The sequence below is a fragment of the Pieris napi genome, chromosome 6 (genome assembly GCF_905475465.1).
Source record: "Pieris napi chromosome 6, ilPieNapi1.2, whole genome shotgun sequence".
NCBI lineage: Eukaryota > Metazoa > Arthropoda > Insecta > Lepidoptera > Pieridae > Pieris > Pieris napi.
In genome coordinates, this window is record NC_062239.1 from 6,805,015 (window position 1) to 6,824,405 (window position 19,391).

The 19,391-nt window shown below is 32.3% G+C and overlaps 2 protein-coding genes and 2 non-coding genes across 4 annotated transcripts; 1 reads left to right on the forward strand and 3 right to left on the reverse strand.

Annotated features, from left to right (window-relative positions):
- Nucleotides 1–17: 17 nt before the first annotated feature.
- Nucleotides 18–7,161, reverse strand: LOC125050700 (fructose-1,6-bisphosphatase 1). Its single transcript, XM_047650706.1, has 6 exons — nucleotides 6,906–7,161; nucleotides 4,511–4,655; nucleotides 2,342–2,448; nucleotides 1,836–2,062; nucleotides 999–1,177; nucleotides 18–225 (listed from the first exon to the last, which is right to left on the reverse strand). The coding sequence occupies exons 1-6, from the start codon at nucleotides 7,079–7,081 to the stop codon at nucleotides 49–51; spliced, it is 1,011 nt and encodes a 336-aa protein (XP_047506662.1). The 5' UTR covers nucleotides 7,082–7,161; the 3' UTR covers nucleotides 18–48.
- On the reverse strand, nucleotides 326–444 carry LOC125050737. Its single transcript, XR_007117191.1, has one exon. It is a non-coding gene; the product is annotated as a 5S ribosomal RNA (ribosomal RNA).
- LOC125050732 lies at nucleotides 2,149–2,267 on the reverse strand. Its single transcript, XR_007117186.1, has one exon. It is a non-coding gene; the product is annotated as a 5S ribosomal RNA (ribosomal RNA).
- A 1,973-nt stretch (nucleotides 7,162–9,134) lies between the features above and the next one.
- On the forward strand, nucleotides 9,135–12,500 carry LOC125050565 (mortality factor 4-like protein 1). Its single transcript, XM_047650491.1, has 6 exons — nucleotides 9,135–9,345; nucleotides 9,430–9,547; nucleotides 10,033–10,145; nucleotides 10,586–10,666; nucleotides 11,331–11,421; nucleotides 11,899–12,500. The coding sequence occupies exons 1-6, from the start codon at nucleotides 9,318–9,320 to the stop codon at nucleotides 12,470–12,472; spliced, it is 1,005 nt and encodes a 334-aa protein (XP_047506447.1). The 5' UTR covers nucleotides 9,135–9,317; the 3' UTR covers nucleotides 12,473–12,500.
- The last annotated feature ends 6,891 nt before the right edge of the window (nucleotides 12,501–19,391 follow it).

The following is a 19,391-nucleotide window of genomic DNA, read 5'->3' on the forward strand; positions in this document are numbered from 1 at the left end:
AAAATAAAAATCTAGTATAGTGAAACCTTTTTATTAATGAATAGTAAGTTATTGTAAATAGCTCATTAACTCTTCTATGTCTTTTTTGGAGCCGAGGTAGCATGGTGCTCGCTGATGAATTGAGGAAGGCTGTATGTCCAGAATTGGTATTTGACCATTTGTTGCGAGCCCACCTGCCTCTGTTACTATAAACGACATTGGGTTGCATTCATATAGAAGGCGTAGCTGGAAATAAAAGTTAAATGCAAAATAATTTAATTATTTTTTTATAAACAATCTTGTATTATATTTCATGTAATACATGGTTGTCTAATAAAATTAAAAAAGCCAACATCACGTGGTGTTCCCAGGCGGTCACCCATCCAAGTACTGACCACGCCCGACGTTGCTTAACTTCGGTGATCGGACGAGAACCGGTGTATTCAACGTGGTATGGACGTTGGCAATTATATCAGTAAAAAAATTGATTTCTACGTACATACCTACAATACAACTTTTCAATGATTTATCCTGAGATAATAGAATCTTAATCCTATTAGTGATTTCTCTTTGAAACTATACATTTGCTTGTTATTAATACGACGGTATTTTTTTGATGATGTATTTGTTCTTTATAAACTAACTAGCAGACCAGCCAAGCGTTGCTGTGGCTAAGGTTTTTGTTATATTACATAGTAGTAAACTATTCAAGGGAACGGTAGGAGAACACCAGTCATGGGGACTACCATGCTTTATTGGTGGTAACTGGTAATGCCATTAAATTGTAGCTTATGTGAAACGTTGGTACTTTCAACACAGCGCCATCTGTTAGAATTGTGACTATCAAATAATAAACAAATATTTTGCAATAAAATAATATTGCGGGTATAAATTGAGATGTAAGCTATCCTATCTTTTAAGTTAGATCAAACCGCACACGGTGTGCAAATTTGATTGAAATCGGTTCGTTTGTTTAAAAGTCCATAGCGGACACGTAATTTATATATATTAAGATTTACCTTTCCATTTGGCGCTGAATTTGTGGCGGGGTACATAAAAATACCGCCATATTTGATTGTCCTATGTACGTCAGCAACCATCGACCCCACATATCGTGCTCCATACGCTTTGCCACTTGATGGGTTTTTCCTGTCTTCGATATATTTTTTTAAACCACTTGCCCACTCCGCTGCGTAACCTAAAATAACAATTAATTAACGCTTGAAATTATTTTTTGTCTGATATTATTGCGGTTTAACAGTAGGGACTTCCGAAATGAATTTTATGAGCACTAATGAATAATTTTCCGGGAAAATTTCACACGGTTAACAATTTCAACAATAATAACATATTGGTTTTTGGTTAATTAAATTGTTTTTAATAGGTAACAAAACTCAATTAAAAAAACTTAAGTTAAATCAGCGACAAAAAAATATAAAAATACCTACCTAAAAAATGTAACAATTCAAAATGAACGAAAAAGTATTTCTTATTTCTATTGATTGGTCTTGTCTTAGCAAGACAATTAAATGTATTAAACGATAATTAAGGATCTTGTTTAAAAGTCGGTGCCAAAATTAAAATCGGTCCATGTATGCTTGAAGATACACAGAAAAGTTAGATGTCGAATTGATAAACTCCTGTTTAGTTTTTTTGAAGTCGGTATATAATTGCAACTGAAGGTCAGCTTTTTTTAAATATTGTTCGAAGGTACACAATAATTGTTATTATTTAACATTGTTCAACATTAATTTTAATACACATTTTGAAATTAAAATCTGTCCTAATTAAAGGCTTTCAGAACCCGTCAACCCATTGCTGTTTTAAATTTGCAATTCCTTAAATAATTCAATTACCTTCATTGATAGAATATATCTTCCCCTTCTCCGGTATTCTCATATTTGGGTCTGTTAATATGAATTCTCCTATAGCGGGGTCATACATAAAGCCATTGACGCCATTGCCCTTTCCTATGGCTAGTACCAACATGGTTGCTGACCCGTAAAGGGCATACCCTGCCGCAACTAACTCCCGTCCGGGGCGTAGAGCATCTGATTCAGTAGGCTCGCCTTCTGATGTCTTTCTATAATATTAGAATTATGTACTAAAATACATGTCTTTAGTTTATTTCCAATGAAAATATTGCTAGAAAAATAAAAAAAAGCAAAAAGCCAACATCACGAGGTGTTCCCAGGCGGTCACCCATCCAAGTACTGACCTCGCCCGACGTTGCTTAACTTCGGTGATCGGACGAGAACCGGTGTATTCAACGTGGTATGGACGTTGGCGATAAGTAATTCAAATATATTGTATACTAGGTATGAATCGTATTCAATAAAATTTTAATAAAACTTAATTTTACTTGTAAATAGCGAAGATAGAGCCGACAGATACTAAACAGTCGATATTAGAAGAGCCATCTAGTGGATCGAAGCACACAACATATTTTCCTCGCCTTTCTGTTTCAACCTGAAAATGTATATTACACTGAATTATAATCTTAATACCTAACAGCGCCGTAGCTCAGTAGTATGACTTTATAACCGATTTTATTTTTTAATTATTTTATAGTCTCGTAAAATAGACGAAAGTTCTGTATCATGCTCCTTGAACCTTAAAAGTTGAGCGTTTCGTGATATAGGTATGTTTTTGCATTTGGGATTCGTTAGAAAACCAACGCTTGACCATTGAGCGTCCTAAAATACTTATCAGAATAAAGGTTATCTACATTTCGTCAGAACTCATAACACAAATAAATACCTTTAATGACGAATATTTATAAAATATCTTCGACCTTTATCATTACAGTTCGTGAACTTATGATAAAAATGTCTAATTTAATCTAGGTTCTTATTCATATTGTTTTAAAATTTATATTCCAATAACATCTTTAAATTTTGAAATTAAGTATGCATATTCATAAAGTCAGGGTCATTTAGTATCGAATAATAATATTGCTTACATAATATACTCTGACTTAAATAATAGACCAGTGCCGATAATTTTTGAAACCTAAAAAAATTACAGTAGGATGAAACCCATTAGAAAAGCAGGGGAATATGATCAAAATGAAAGGAAAAATAAATTACGGTCGATCTGAGGTCGGGAAGGGGTCGGGGGGGGAGTTTTAAGGGTAAAAAACGGTTTATCTCGATTTCCGGCAAAACTAAAAGTCCTATCGAAGAAAGTTAAATGGCAAAGTTGTAGGTAATAAAAAGATCTAAAACTTTTGTATGCACACATTTTTCACATAACCTCAAAATTTATGTGAAAAATTCAAAAAACCAAGTTTTTGGTTTTTAATTTTTATCTTTTACAAAAATATATTTTTTTTAACGAAATTTGGTGAAAACTTACCTTTCTATGTCCCAAATACGCTGTAATTTATTTGATTAAAAATATTTATTTGTTCACCTTATTTTGAATTAATATCGCGAAAACACCCTAATTTTCAATCGAAAATTCTGACGTCAAAATTTCAGCTTTTTTCAAAAAGTTGATTTGCTTTCAGTTCGTTGAAATCTCTACTTTCCTATGGTAAAAAAATATATATATATTACCATAGTAAATCTTCTCAGAAAACGCAAAAAATCGTATGCAGTAACGCCCAGACTTGTCATCCCCTTCCTTACTTCTTAAAAATTAAAAACCAAAAACTTGGTTTTTTGAATTTTTCACATAAATTTTGAGGTTATGTGAAAAATGTGTGAATACAAAAGTTTTAGATCTTTTTATCACCTACAACTTTGCCATTTAACTTTCTTCGATAGGACTTTTAGTTTTGCCGGAAATCGAGATAAACCGTTTTTTACCCTTAAAACTCCCCCCCCGACCCCTTCCCGACCTCAGATCGACCGTAATTTATTTTTCCTTTCATTTTGATCATATTCCCCTGCTTTTCTAATGGGTTTTATCCTACTGTAATTTTTTTCACTTTTTATTTATTTTAAAGGCTATCTGCACTGGTCTATAATAAATATGCCCGAAAACATATTTGCATATTTTTTACGTTTAAATTTTATTATTTGTAAAACCACACCCCCTTTTCTGACGTCGTTGTAGGTATACGTATTAAGTACTACGTTGTTGTTATTTCATGTTCTGTAGGTTTCTGCGTCAGTTTATTTTTTGTTAATCGAATACCGAGATTATTTGCTATAAGATTAAGTAATGTAGATAATTAAAACGATTATATTGTCTTAATAGAATAATTTCATACAAAAAGATCGTAATTACAATTTATACATAATTTATTAGTTTGTTAGACTTTGTAGGGAAAGAGAATAGTCGCGCCGTTTCATTTGACGTCGCAAGTTTCCGAAATTACGTGTTTTGTTATGTTGATAAAACTGTTACGAATAAATGACGTACAAATAAGAATTATATAAGTCCCCTCTTTTAAATTACGTACAAAAATCTGTTAATTTTGAATAATTTAATGAATTAAATTCACGTTAATTTAAAATAAATAGCTTATTAATTTTTACTCGTTAATGGTGTATTTAATAATATAATGTTAAAAATACTTAACCTCAATAACAGTTGAGTTCTCCTCAGACACGAGCATGCAGGTGGTGAAGGATGATATAAGCATGTTAATGAAGAGGTCATTTGAGAGCACGTCCAGCTTCTTCACCTCTTCACCTTGCACGTTTGTGTTGCCAGATATGCCATGACTGTAAAGATTTTTTTTTTCTTCTTCATTAAATAAACAATTAATTTCTCACATTAATTAACAATGGTCCTATCACTATTATTAGATGGTGTGAGGTGTGAATGAGAAAAGTGGTGGCCTTTATATTAAGAACTATTATGTTAAAGCAAATGCTTGGTAATTAAAAGCAATGAAGGCGAGCGGGGTTTGAACCTACGACCACCAGGTTAACTTGGTGGTAGGTTATGAATGCAGTGATGTTAGCTATTTCGACTATACAATATACATTTGCGTGTTGTTCCCACGAGAATGTAAGTCCGTGCTCCTATTTCACCTATACCTCCTGATGATAGAGGACAAATCTTTGTTTTTAATTTATTTTATTATTATTTATTACTTAAGATGTCATGAGGAACATGGTGTAATGGTTGAAGCTCCTTACAAACGTTGTGTAAAAAAAACTTGGAGAGTGGCGGAGAGTTTATTGCCAGTTCTCTTCCGTTCTACGCCCTTGATTTGAGAACTGGCAGTAAATGTAAAATTAGAAGCATTTAATGTATATTTCTTTTTTGATGTTCATAAGTGTACATTGGGTTACCTATATATGAATAAAATATGGTTTTTGACTTTTGACTTTTGTTCACTTGGCTGTGTATACTAACGAGAAGGAAAACAGCGTGAACCTAAATATGAAAACCGACAATATAAATCAGGCACAGACGAGTGTAAATAGACATAATTCGGTCAACCGTTCATCCATTTTACTAAAAAATTTCCGTTTACAGAATTGACTTGAACATTGTTTTACTAACTATAAAGGCCGATTTACATTATCTTAGTGTTTAGGAGAATGCTTTAGTACAACTTTAAAGGCAAGTTCTTTAGTGCTTTAGTGCGTTGCGAGTGAACGTTTACATTTCTTCCAGTAGAGTATCATTACAGCGCCACAATGAACGCGCAACGACGTCGGCAAATACGCTCTATTCTACGCAAAATACTAACTGTAGTTATGGAACAAATAGAAGACGAGATTTTATTCGAAATAAATAAACTAAATATAAATAATAAACAAAATAGCTTCTTTTAAGGCAGTGTATGCCGAATGCCTAGCCGGTTTGTTTTTGTATAAATTGTTTTTAACGTTCCACAAACATTCGTGAACAACATATTCAGACACAAATTTGATAGTTGTATCTTCCGACCAATTAGCCATCTTTAAAAATCAAAAAACACGCACGCGTTTCACGGCACTTATGCACTCTCCTAAAGATTTGACTAAATTACGTGTTTGAGGGAAGATTTCGGGGGGTGCGCGGGTATCACTTGAAACAAAAATAAAAAGCGATTCTATTTTGATTCAACTTTTTCAAGTTGAATATCAAGTAGAACCGTACTAAAGCAAGTAGCGTTTACATGTTTCAACTAAAGTACTATCCTAAAGCACTCTCCTAAACACTAAGATAATGTAAATCTGCCTTAACAGATTAAAGTTATGCTCAGGTGGATGTCGTCTTATCAAGCTTTTTTGCACTTTGGACCCTGTTCTGCAGATAGGTAATGTGGAAATTGAATATTTATATTAACTGCATACTAAAACCTACCTACCAACGTACATATTAAAACAGGTAAACATTAATTTTGGTGGTAAAATTGTACGAAATAGGATAGTTAAGGCAAAAAAATCACATTTAAATGAAGTTATTTCATCTTGATATACGCACAGCATCCAATTTGATAATTAGTTCAAACTTTCTTTCACTTTCACATTGCTAAGCGCCGCCTTCTTCGGTAAAACTAGATCTTCTCACTTCGAATCAATAACGTATGTTTGTATATGCCAACTATCAGACATTCTTAATTAAAATAATTTTTATTTCTATTTTAATTTGAAGGAAAAAAAATACGTCGATAGAGTGCGTTTTTCGCGTAACGTGACATATCTCATTAACATTTGTTTAGATGATATAAACATACCTACTATCCGAATTAAAATAACTTACTAAGTAGTCTCAGATTATTTATTTTTAAACTTAGTCACAAGCTATGAAAATGAAATTTAGCCGTGCTCGTATCAGCGGACTTCGAACCTTGGCTACCGTTAAAACAACGTAAAAGTAGGGAAAAAATATAGGAATCTAATAAAAACGGCTTAACTTACAAAACAGTAGCTAAATATATATGTAATAATTTACTTACCATTCGTAATTTAAAAAATACCCGTTCGACACAAAGTAACATATAAAATATTTACGTGATAAAACAAGATACTAACAGTTTAGCGATACCGGCCTTCCTCACAGCTGATTGTATAGCCTTGACAGCCGTTTGTATTGAATTTAGAAGTTGTGTCAAGTCACCAGTGGCCCCTGGAACTGTTCTTTGCTGAGCTAAGACCCAACGGGTCAAAGTCATTGCGTTTACATCAAAGGCAGGTCCTTGTTGAGACATTTTTTAAAAAAAATATTGAAACAAACGCGGGAAACGCGGCGCGCTGTCACCGGCCGACTGAATGTTGTCGGACTATGATATCATTAATGAAAGCATAATATTCTGTAGCGGCAAAAAAAATATAACACATATTGTGGTTTAATTTATAGAATAGGTAAATAACAGATATTATTATAGTGTTTGCCTTTGGGTGTATTGTTAAACTCGGATTAAACGAAATACATTTAGGTATAACATTATGTTTATGAGTATTTTTTAATAATTGTAGCATCTTGCGTCCTTTTCTTCTTTTAGTCTTAGAGAATAGCATAGTTCATTTTTAAACGACTTCCGTTTACGTTTTTTTTTATAGTTCATAAAAACTTGATTTTATTTATGTGATCGATTTATACTCCATTTTATTATAACATCTATAATAAAAGATTTTGATAATAACAGTAATAGATACCTAAGTAACCAAAAAGTAGACCTGTAGGAGAAAACTTTTATTGGATTATGAAACCTTTAAATAAAATTTTCTATGATTGAAATTTTAATTAGTTCTTCGCCTCTTTTTTCTTTCTTGAAAACGTCTAATCGCTTCCAGAGGTCACGGACGAATTTTGTATTTAAATGATATAAAAAATCTACTATTTAAAAGGTAAGTATAAAATGTTGAGATCCACGATTTCGTAACGTAAATTTATCGTTCTGCTATTGTGGTCCCTCTATGATCGACGGCGATGGGCTATTATTCGCTTAATTTTCGGGACAACGAGACAGGTAACCGAAATAAAGGATAGGACGTTCAAACAGGAGGAATAGTCTCATAGTTTACTTTCCTTGTTTTAACGCTACCGTTTTGTTAAAATTTGGGCGTTGGCACTCCGCACTATTATACCTACGGACACTTTAAAATCGCGGACGTTGTTGGAAAACTTAATATGAGCAGTTTATCAGCGCATCTTTCAAGATACGAAAGTCTTTAATTCTACTAAAATGAGAACGAACGTTAGTTTTCTCTATATTCCTCTACGGATCGGAGTCATGGACGATTCGAACGCAAGACAGGAAAACAATTTATGCACTGGAGATGGGGTGTTGGAATTAATCTTGGATCAACTCAAAGTTAGTACGAGAACCTCGACAACGCTATATTATATTCTATATGCTATAGAAGAGATCGAATTTACTTTGGTCGTATCGCCCGTCGCTAACCTGGACTAGCTGGTTATCGTTGGCAAGGTGGAAGGCAAAAGGTCGGGGGGTAGATCACCAACCTGCTGGTGTGACCAAGTTGCGGTTCTGCCCACTAGCAGGGCAGCAGGGGCCTTACAGTGTCGTGACCTTCAGTAGGTAATGGAGAATACCACTGAGAAGAAGTTGGAAAACATACAGAAGCATACTGTAAACAGGATACTGGAAGCTCTGGAGATTTTTAATATCGAGAGCGTAGAAATGAACCAACGCTCAAACGGCGCCGTGACGGGATAATAAAAATGATATACTGGGAATAGATGATATTTCATTGTACGGCGTTGAAAAAACAACGCTGCTCCCGTTAAGAAGTATCATGTTTGTCGTAAAAATACTTAACAAAGGTTTGTACAAGGTCGATAGCAAACTGCCAAGCTACCTTAATAATTAATTTATACATATATAGGACACCAAATACCAACCACGCGGATCAGGCAGATCTGTGGATGAGAAGCTAAACAGCAGAGAGGTATATTATACCTTTCCCTAAAAAGGGACTTTATTTACTTAAGCTAGGGCTGGTGGGCTGGTTAGCATAGCATCTACCACCGCGAGCGACACAACTCCGGAAATATCCTCAGGGACGCGTCACCTATTGCACTATTCATTTCACTGAGCATTATCACATTCCTTTGTCGTCCGTTTTATTGCGGTTTCTTTACTATGATACAAAATTACAGGCGTGACACCTTCAAATTCGTTTGTCTTAGTGGTTTTGTCTAAGGCCCTAAGCGATTAATGTCGCTTGACATCTATCAATGGCAATTGTCGATGATCAGAAAAACTATACAAACGTCACTGTAATCTGTATGTAAATTGTCATCACCGCTTCTCCTCGCGTCCTGTTTTCACAGTTTACTGTTTTATGTTTAAACTTGTTTAAATGTAATTATTAATTAAACGTGTTTAATTATTATGTTTTCTTCCGTTTAAATCAATAGTATTTAGTTTAAAATATTTTAATGGCTGATATTTGAATCTTGATGTAAATTTATAAGTAATGGCACCAAAACTAAAGTTTGCTGAAGGTATCTATATAACAACATATTTATAAAATTCTTTGTAACTTTCTTTAACTTATAGACTTACTTTTTAATTACTATTCTCCACAGGCGAAAAGGTATTATGCTTCCATGGGCCACTTATTTATGAAGCCAAATGTTTAAAGAGCTCTGTCACAAAAGACAAACATGTTCGGTATTTAATTCATTATGCTGGATGGAATAAAAAGTATGTATAGTTTATATTCGCCGTAGATATTAAGGCATATATTTACGAATTTTTTAATTATTATTTTAAACTTTATAGATCTGTGATTGCTTGTAATATTAAACCATAGTGGTATATTTTTCTGTAGTTAAGTAAACTAAGAAATAGATGTTTCATTGGGAGATTGTACTGGCAAACATCAAATGATAATTAACAAACCCTTAGTCATGTAATGTTGATGATTTTTTCTGTAAAATTATTTTTTACAGTTACTATTTCACATAAATATAATTATGTAAAAGTGAAGTTCTGTTACAAGTGGTTATAAAAAAACACATATTTACTTCCATCCATATTACATCTGTTATTTTATATTGTTTTGCTTTTATGCCTTATAACATGTCTGGTGGAGTGCACCAAAGAAGAAATTATAGTAAAAGTTTATTTATTGAACACTTAACATTGTTGCATTTTTACTGATATGTATTTATTTATTAAAATTACAGTTGGGATGAATGGGTCCCAGAGAGCAGAGTGTTGAAGTATAATGAAGCCAATGTCCAAAGACAAAAGGAAGTGCAGAGAGCCCATTCTGCACAACCAGCTAAGACTAAAAAGAGTAAGTTTATGTATAATAGACATTATTTTTAATCTTATTGCCTTTGGAGTAGCCAGGCCTGTTTCTTGAATAAAGTTGATACTTCAAAGCCTTTAATTTTCAGTGCTATACACTTATCTAATATTTACAAAATGAATTGAATAAAAATCACACACAAAATCAAACATACTTAATAGTTAAAAGTGTATAAGTAAAAAAATATATATTTTAATGACTTCAATAGTCATCAGTTTTTAACTTAATTTTAAAAGTGATACCGTACTGTAAACATTCAAATTGTTAAAAATCAATTACAGTAAATGATTGTTAGCTATAAAAAAGAACTTTAATACCTTTAAAAAAAATTTATTAAACTTGAATTTGCTACTAAAATCTATATTAAAACAATAATTTCAAATTGTCTTCATACACATATATTTAACAGTTTTTATGGATTTCAGCTCCAGCTAAAGGTCGCAAATCAGAAGCTGCTGCCAGCTCTACACCTGCAAGAGAGGAATCTAGAGCTTCTACACCAGCAGGTAAGTTATTAAATAATATAAAAATTAAGTGGAATTCATAGAATGAACAATTATATAAAAAATTATAATTGAAGTTAAATTTTATAAGTTAGGAATTACAATAGTAAGTTTCAATGTTTTAGAGGAGTGGCTTTTTAAATATAATTGAACAATGTTAACTAGGCATAGAAAGCAGGTTTATTTAACTTTAGTTGACTGGGGTTCATATATACATTTATCTTAACTAAATACACAACTGCTTACATATTTAAACCAAGCAAACATTACTAATAATTTAAACAGCTTGCTCTGTGTGCGAGTGAGGTACATTAAATTTAAATAAGCAAATGCTTTAGGTTTTATTTTATTAATGAGCTGCAATAAACTTACCCCCTTACTCATTGGTCTAATTGCCCCATTGTAACAAAAGTCTGTAATCTGTCTCTTTTCATCACAGTTTAAACTAAGTTAAGATATTTAACAAACAGAGACGAAAGTGTGGTTAAAGCTTGGCAACAACAGTTAGAACTTATTAATTATACACTTATCTTTGAAAAACAAATGTTGAGCCACCACCAAGCCTTGTTATTGACTGTTTGCACTCATTTCTGCAATAAGACTTAATTACAGTGAACTGTAAGATTTTTTTGTATTATCAATCCATTTAATCATTTGAAATTTCTAGGTAAAGATGTTGAGACAACCTCGACATCGACAAAAGCAACAAAGAATCAGAACAAAGATACACCAGCTGATTCCGGATCTGATCAGCCTAAGTTAGTATTTCAATAATTATATATTAAACACTAACTATTGTACATGTAATGTTACCCACTCTAATAATTAATAAAGGGTTTAACAAGTTACATTAATAATACCCTCGGTATTTATAATTTTGTTGCACAAATAGATAAAATTGTCATAATTAATTGCAATTTAAGTTGGTGGGTTTATATACACTTAGTCTATCCAAGAACTTAACCAATAAATATCACAAAAAAAATCTACTTGATAAGTCAACAGTGGAACAAAATGATATTTTTTAATTTACTGTACTTCTAAAAGTAATAGTTGTGTTTTCTGTCACTAGATGGTGGTGTAATAAAAAGTAGTAATGGGAAAATAAAGTTACTAAAAATAATATTTCTGGCATCCACCATAAATTTTTCCACAGACTAAACTGCCTAAAATCTAAATTATATTGAATTTATAATCCTAATCTATCCCTTAATAATTCATTATTTATTTTCTAGAAAAAAGCGTGGACGATTAGACCTATCAATTGAGACGGAGGAACAGTATTTAGCAAAAGTAGAAGTTAAAATCAAAATACCCGAAGAATTAAAAGTTTGGCTTGTTGACGACTGGGATGTTATAACGCGACAACAGAAATTAGCTATCCTCCCTGCCAAATTAACAGTCTCGCAGATAGTTGACAACTACTTGACATTTAAAAAATCCAGCAAACTTCACAATCAAGCAAAGGAATCTGTACTAAATGACATAACAGAGGGAATAAAGGAATATTTCAATGCAACTCTGGGGTCGCAGCTATTATACAAATTCGAAAGACCGCAGTACAGCGAAATTTTGTCTGAATACCCCGACACCCCAATGTCCCAAATATATGGGTCCATACATTTATTGAGGCTGTTCGCCAAAATGGGGCCAATGTTGGCATACACAGCCCTCGACGAGAAATCTTTACAACATGTTTTAACTCATATACAAGACTTTCTCAAATATATGGTAAATAATCGGTCCACATTGTTCAATTTACAAGACTATGGAAATGCAACTCCAGAATATCATAGAAAAGTGCAGTAGGTTAAGTAATAAATTGTTAACTATAAAAGGTTGTGTTATTTCTGTGTTAATTTTTTTAATCCTTTCTAAATTTATACAATGGTCAATAAAAAGGTGATAATTGTATTATACATATAAAATCTTTAAAAATCAAAATGTTTTGTTTCACATCACATTTTGGACATGTTATATGTCAAATATTCATTTATTTGTTGTTTGTGGTTTTCATGAGGTTTTAAGGTATATGAAGTAAAATGCAACTACCACCTTTTTATTGACAATTATATAAATTTAGATCAGAGCAAAAATGAATATCACAGATTAGAACAGAGTATTTCAATCCTGCTTTTTAAATATAAAAAAAAAAATTTATTGAATCAATAAATCTCAGATGTCCTTGCTATATCAACAATTTCCGTAATATAAGGTAAAATTCTGTTAATTAGCAAGTTATAGTGCACATAACTTCAACTAGAGGTCGCTAGCAACATGCTACTTGACCGAGTTTAAACAGCTGGTGACTCATGTTTAAAAAAGCATTGATTACCGGCGTGGCGCGATTCTTAAATAATTTTATCGCCTGAGGTCGTTCAAACCAGTTTGTAACGATAAAAGGTTATCTAGAAAGATATCTTAATTTAACAGTCATAAATATTAAGGGAAAGGTTCGTAAGATTCCTAAACAAATATTTGACAATAATATTCAACAATTTATAAATGCATTTTTTTACATATAAACTATAAATTATTTATTTTTATAGGTACATACTATTCATATTCATAAAAATCTACCTGGTTAAAATAAATTATTAATTATTTAAACGTAACTGAGTATTTTAGTCAATTGAATTTTTGATTACTATTACCAAACTAACGAACATTAGATACCTACTCGATAATAATATTTTTAAATGGATTACTAAACCAATTTACATTAAAAAAATCGTCTATTGAAAGTGCTGATAATAGAATTATTTTATTTGTAACAATAATGCTAATCTGTTAGCTTCGTTAGACCATTTTTTATTCACAATAAAAACCTAGGTATGATTACTTGAAGTACTTATAGAATGTGACCTAAACTGTGTATGTGAAATTACAAGGTGTTCCACCATATGGTTTACGCTTGATTCATCATTGCAAATATTGTCATATTGTACAGTGCCATATACAGTTCGAATCCATAAATTAATCTAAAAAAGATGTTACATAAAATCTTTACAATGGTAACTTTACAAATAGGTACACATGAATACGTTTGATTATTTTCGGAATACGTATTAGTTATCTACTATTGATTTTACAATATGTACAAGAGATAGAACGAGATAATTGTCTTTTTATCATAGACATATTTTGTATTTACTAAAAATATTTATTAAAATAGAAAGTATTATTAATATTTTCTTTTTCTTACGTTGAACCTTTACAATTTAGATAATTATAAAACTTAATATTATACGCATTGCGGTGTTTTGAAAATTATTGTGAATTTTAAGATGAGATTCAGAAACGAGAATATTTTTGGTCACTCATTAACACATTCTCATATAATATTATCGTCTTCTTCATCGTCTCATTAATTAAAGTATCTCAATATGTTTAAATTCATCATTAGATAGTAATAAACGTATTTATCATAGTTTGATTTCTGTGACAAACAGCTGTTACTATATAAATTACCAGCGGCCATCTTTTTAACCCTCCGATACTTTTTTGACTAATGGTTAGATATTTTACCATTGGATGCTCTTACCACGGATCAAAAAACGCATTTTGCTGATATTTAACTAATAGTAACGATTTTTTACCAATAGTTGAGTTAACTACGGATCAAAAAACCGGCCCTTAGCGCGAAGCAATACGCCCGTATCTCAAAATCCAATATATTTTCTGACTTACGGAAGACGGACTTAGCGCTAAGGGCTGAATCTTACCCTAAATAAGGACCCAGCGGGCATGAAGTATTTGTTTATAAGTCCTTCCTAAGACTACCTTGATATAGGTATCAAACATCGTATAAAAATGTCACGTAATAACTCTCACAGAGTGCACGTATGCAGTGTAGTTTTCCGCCACAATTGTTATCAGGGCTTGCGAAAGCCTTTAATGGTTAGTCTGGTAAGGCAAGGCCACTGGCGCGCCTTAATGGCGCTACTTGATGGTAAGTGGCGACATTGCTACCACTTTTAAACAGCATTCTGATAAATCATTTTAGTTGTAGAAGGTTTGACCTATCCCTAGCAGAGGCTTGGAACAGTCACGTTTTACGTTTTTATAATATAACCGACAAAATGTTTAGACACCGTTTTGATTCATTGACCAAGTTCAGGTAACTTGGTCCGTAACTGCCTCTTTTCCATTAAACATCTTAAAACACAAAATTACTTATATAACCGTATAGTAGATATTATCAAACACATCTGTACAAAGGTTTTTCTTTATGAAATAATCGTTTTAAAATTATTATCAGTAGTGTACATAAATTGTCCGATCGCTGCTATTACTGTAAAATGTAAATGAATCAATCAAAATTAGCATGATTGATTTGTTTATATCTATCGTGGTTTTATTACCATAAACATCCATATTTAGTATTAAGAGCAACGCCAATAATTATTATAATAACGTCTTTCGAGTTATTTCGAATTGGCTTCAATATAGCGCCGCCATAGTGTAATTGGTTTTGATTCTGGAAAAACAATATAAAGATATGTTACAAAACATATTTGCGGTACGCCCAATTAAATAGATGCGAATGTGTGAGAATGTGTCCCGTTTGCAGGTTTTTATAAAATAAAGTTTGGAGCTGACAATAATTTCAGAACTTGAGTTGAAACCGACGTCCATTCTACAGCGAGAATTTAAATAGCAGTGTAATATAACACTTCTGTATCAAAATAGTAAGTTTAAGCTTAATCCTTACCTTTTACGCTTTGCATAATCGTAATACACCCTAAAAAATTTCCTACGTAGTACCTATAATAATCGGACACGCTGACATAGTTGTACAGACCAATAATATGTTTTGCAACGATTTATACGCTATGTAAAGCAACGGAAGATTCATATGACGATAGCGTTTCTATTCTTGGCTCCTACGAAAATACACAGCTCACCATGTGTTCAGGATTGGGTTTGAAGTGGACTACTACAAAATGTCGGAGAGATTATTGAAGAATACATGATTTTAGAATAAATATAATCTATATTACAAATGATATACAATGTGATAACTGATATGATATGAATGAGGTACTCGGCCCGAGGGACCAAATAATTTAAATCTATTATTAGAAGTTAAAACTCAATTAGGTCCAATACTAATAATAAAGTGTTACGGAAACTTTTTTAATAATATTATAATTTCTCATTAGTCTTAATTAAGAAATAAAGGGGATATTCATGAAAAATAATTACACTAAGTAACTTATGTGTCCATTTTGATACAATTTGATAAAAAGAGTAACTAAAGTAGTTTTGGGGATAATATTAAATGATATGTCCCTATCAAAAGACATTTCATACTGTCAAGAATAACTTTTTGCTTTTTTTACTTTACATGGCTACCAATCGGCTCACCTCATAAAGGTTTTTTAAAAAATATGTGTCTGTATGTAAGCTTGAGCACATACACATATCAGTTGCATACTAACCTCATTTAGTCTCGTGAGACAATTTACCTTTTGAAACAAAAACTTTGACTCAGCTTCCATCTTCACTTTTTAAAATGATTCATGTAACTTTTCCAAATGTTTTAATGAGTTATACCTTAAACATCCGTGTCATGAATGCGGAATTTGAGTACTTTTACGACTAAACCACTGTAGGAATGAGAAATAGTTGTATGAAATTATAAGTGATCTACTTAAGATCAATTATGAAGGCATGCAATAATTTTGACTTATGTTCGGTGTGAGATCTATTTAAGTTTATAATCAGCGCTATTCTAATGCAATATATTTCTCGATAGAAAGCCCAATAAATGTTTTTATTATGTAATAGGAGGCAAACGGGCAGGAGGCTCACCTGATATTAAGTGATACCGCTGCCCATAAACACTCACATTGCCAGACGGCTTGCAAGTGCGTTGCCGGTCTTTTTGGTATTAGTACGCTCTTTTCTTGACGGACCCTAAGTCGTATTGGTCGAAACATTAATGGGCAATTGGTTCATAGTGGTGCGCAATAACTGCCTTAAGAAATGCTCAGTTGTGAAACGGTGGACGTCGAGGTGATACTGATGGTATTTTGTATGATGATGAAACTCAGCTGCAGGTATTAGAACAACACCTCTGAACACTCTCCATGGTAAATCAAGATAATTTAATTATAGCCCTAATTACTATGGAAGAGACAGAATTTAAAACTTGCGTTAATTCGAGATATCATACAACTAATTATATTAATGTTTTTGGAGAACTAATCTGTGCATGCCATCTTAAAAAATTTATCTGGAAAGCGGCCTTACTTTGTAACTTCAATAGCGACTGCGTTTTTATGCGGGATATGTGTTGGTATCGCTATAGGATTAGGGTTTCATAACCTCCGAGGAGTGCGCAATTTTTCTTTTTCTTTTACCACCTAAGCCACAAGGGTGATTTGTTAGTACATACTTAGATATAAAACTAGTAAAACGATTGTGATGTGTAAATAGCACGATACTTACGTGATTTACACAGACAATGCGATCCATATTATGTCATCGTGAGAATTAGTCGACCGTATTATCGTTGGAATTTTCTTTAGATTACAGCATGGATAAAGTTATCGTACGTACACAGTTAATTAATTCTTCGACTATACCTAAAATAATGATAGTTCTCGCCGTGTTATTAATTAGTAGATTTCACATTTGATGACTGCACCGGTACTTGTAACTCTTATAAGCGATTGTGGTTTCGATTTCAATGACGAGTTTATGCACCGCGAAGTCACAATTTTCGACTTATTGATGGAAATTAGATTGATTGGCAAGCTATGAAACTAAGTCGAGTTTAGACATAGACATAACATTTATTACTAACAAAAACACACACACATAAACACACAAAATAACAATTATCGAAGAAAAAAAAAAAAAAAAAAATAATGAGAGATATCAAAAAAAAAATTCCCTATTCCCATTCGGTTCGTTTCAAGTGTGTAATGTTTTCCGATCACGATTAAAAAGTGTACAATTTTAATGGAGAGACGGCGCAATTTACACTTACTAGGAACGATCGTACCAATAATAATAAGGCTAAGGTAAGGCTATTCAGGTAACTTGAATTTAACAGATGATTTGAATGCTTGAACAATGAAACTACTAGTTTGCCAACGAAACATGGCGAGAATAGTATTATATGATAGGTGACTACAAAAATCCGGGAAACGTCAAAAGTAGACGAGGTTCTACAAACTGGAATTGAAAGGCCCAGGATTTCTATCCTACTACAGAATGGAGGAGAAAACTACCTGTTCATAAAAAAGGTTGCTAAAAAAGTGGAGGAGTTATAGGAGGCAGGAGGCACCTGATATTAAGTGATACCGCCGCCTATGGACACGCACTGCCAGAAGGCTCGCAAGCGCGCTAGTAAATAACTGTCAGAGAATAAAAGCTTTTTTTTAATATTATTGAATGCCTAATCATGGCTAGGGATACTTTTACAGCCAAACGGTAAATTTACATACAGTGGAGTAGGAAAGTCGACTTGCTTCTTAAACTGCCGGAGGCTTGTTATAATACTCATGTTAACAATTAATAAAATTATTTTTCTTAACATTTCAAAATCGTAATTTTTTTATTCCCGAAAAGTGAGTTCTACTGAAATGAGACGACAATAAACTCAGTTGTTAAAAATTCTTATATTAGCGATCTCTTCAAGGCAACGAGAATTATGTATTTATAAATAAATATGTAAGTGTAGCCAATAAAAACAGGGTCAAATCAGTCATTTTTTAGTTCATTTTAACCTTAATATTTAGCACATAAAACAATCGTATAAACAATAAATTTAATTAACTTACCTTATGAGAAAATATTTCCTTTTACTATCAGATCAAGTGACCCTTACCCATGGTCCTCAAGGTGAGACCTTAAAGGACCATCTGGGTCAGCCATACGGCGAATGACTCACAGTGATGCGTTTCGAAATGTCACGATTTCTTGGCTTTGACCGAAAGGAGGAGTTTCTCAGTTGCCTATATTTTATTCCATTATTTATATACAATTTTGTTACAGATTTAGTAGGTCTTTATAGTATTTTAACAAAAAGTGTGTGAGTACGAAGTACACATGATTGAAACTCCTTTGGCAAACTAATTTTTAGGTCTTGTTCATATTTATACAAATCTAAAACTTTAGATTTCCGAGACTTAGAGGGAGGGAAAAAGGATGTTAGGAATTTAATAAACTTAATAGTTTATTGTCATTAAAATATTAAAAGTGTCGAAAATTAACACAATTTTTTTTTTTAAATTCATTTCTTCGATAATAAAAACACGTGGGATTTTAATCTACAATTCGTCATTTGAGATTTCAATAAATTATTTTGCATAAAATATAAAAGACTAATATTTATAAATAAATCCATTCTTAACGAAATTTTAATTTTAAAAATAGAATTTCTATAAGGTTATTCGTCCTTCTCACTCTCTCTCAATCGCTCTCTATCTTTTCTTCGACAAAAACGCTGCACATCTTCGTGACGCTAATATTATTATTATTGCGTTTCATCCGTAAAAATTTTACCCTCATGCTCCTTACGAAGTTTCACTTCTAAAAGAGAATTAGTAATATATAATAAAAATAATAATAATATTATAGCCTTTTATTCAGATCGACAGTAGAGGTACACACATAAACATAGATCATTATATTATCCTAGTTATTAGAAGGTTGAAAAAGAACTATTCTAATATTTGGATCTTGCTTGGATTTTGCAGATCTGTTTGCCAGT

What these genes read in the sequence shown, in the direction of transcription:
- LOC125050700 (XM_047650706.1), bottom strand. Translation starts at nt 7,081, where the DNA reads ATGTCTCAACAAGGACCTGCCTTTGATGTAAACGCAATGACTTTGACC. An exon ending in AAGGCCGGTATCGCTAAACT is followed by an intron (nt 4,656 to 6,905) that starts GTTAGTATCTTG and finishes AAATCTTTACAG; the next exon opens with TCATGGCATATCTGGCAACA. An exon ending in TCTATCTTCGCTATTTACAA is followed by an intron (nt 2,063 to 2,341) that starts GTAAAATTAAGT and finishes CTAATATTATAG; the next exon opens with AAAGACATCAGAAGGCGAGC.
- LOC125050565 (XM_047650491.1), top strand. Translation starts at nt 9,318, where the DNA reads ATGGCACCAAAACTAAAGTTTGCTGAAG. An exon ending in AAAACTAAAGTTTGCTGAAG is followed by an intron (nt 9,346 to 9,429) that starts GTATCTATATAA and finishes TATTCTCCACAG; the next exon opens with GCGAAAAGGTATTATGCTTC. An exon ending in TATGCTGGATGGAATAAAAA is followed by an intron (nt 9,548 to 10,032) that starts GTATGTATAGTT and finishes TTAAAATTACAG; the next exon opens with TTGGGATGAATGGGTCCCAG.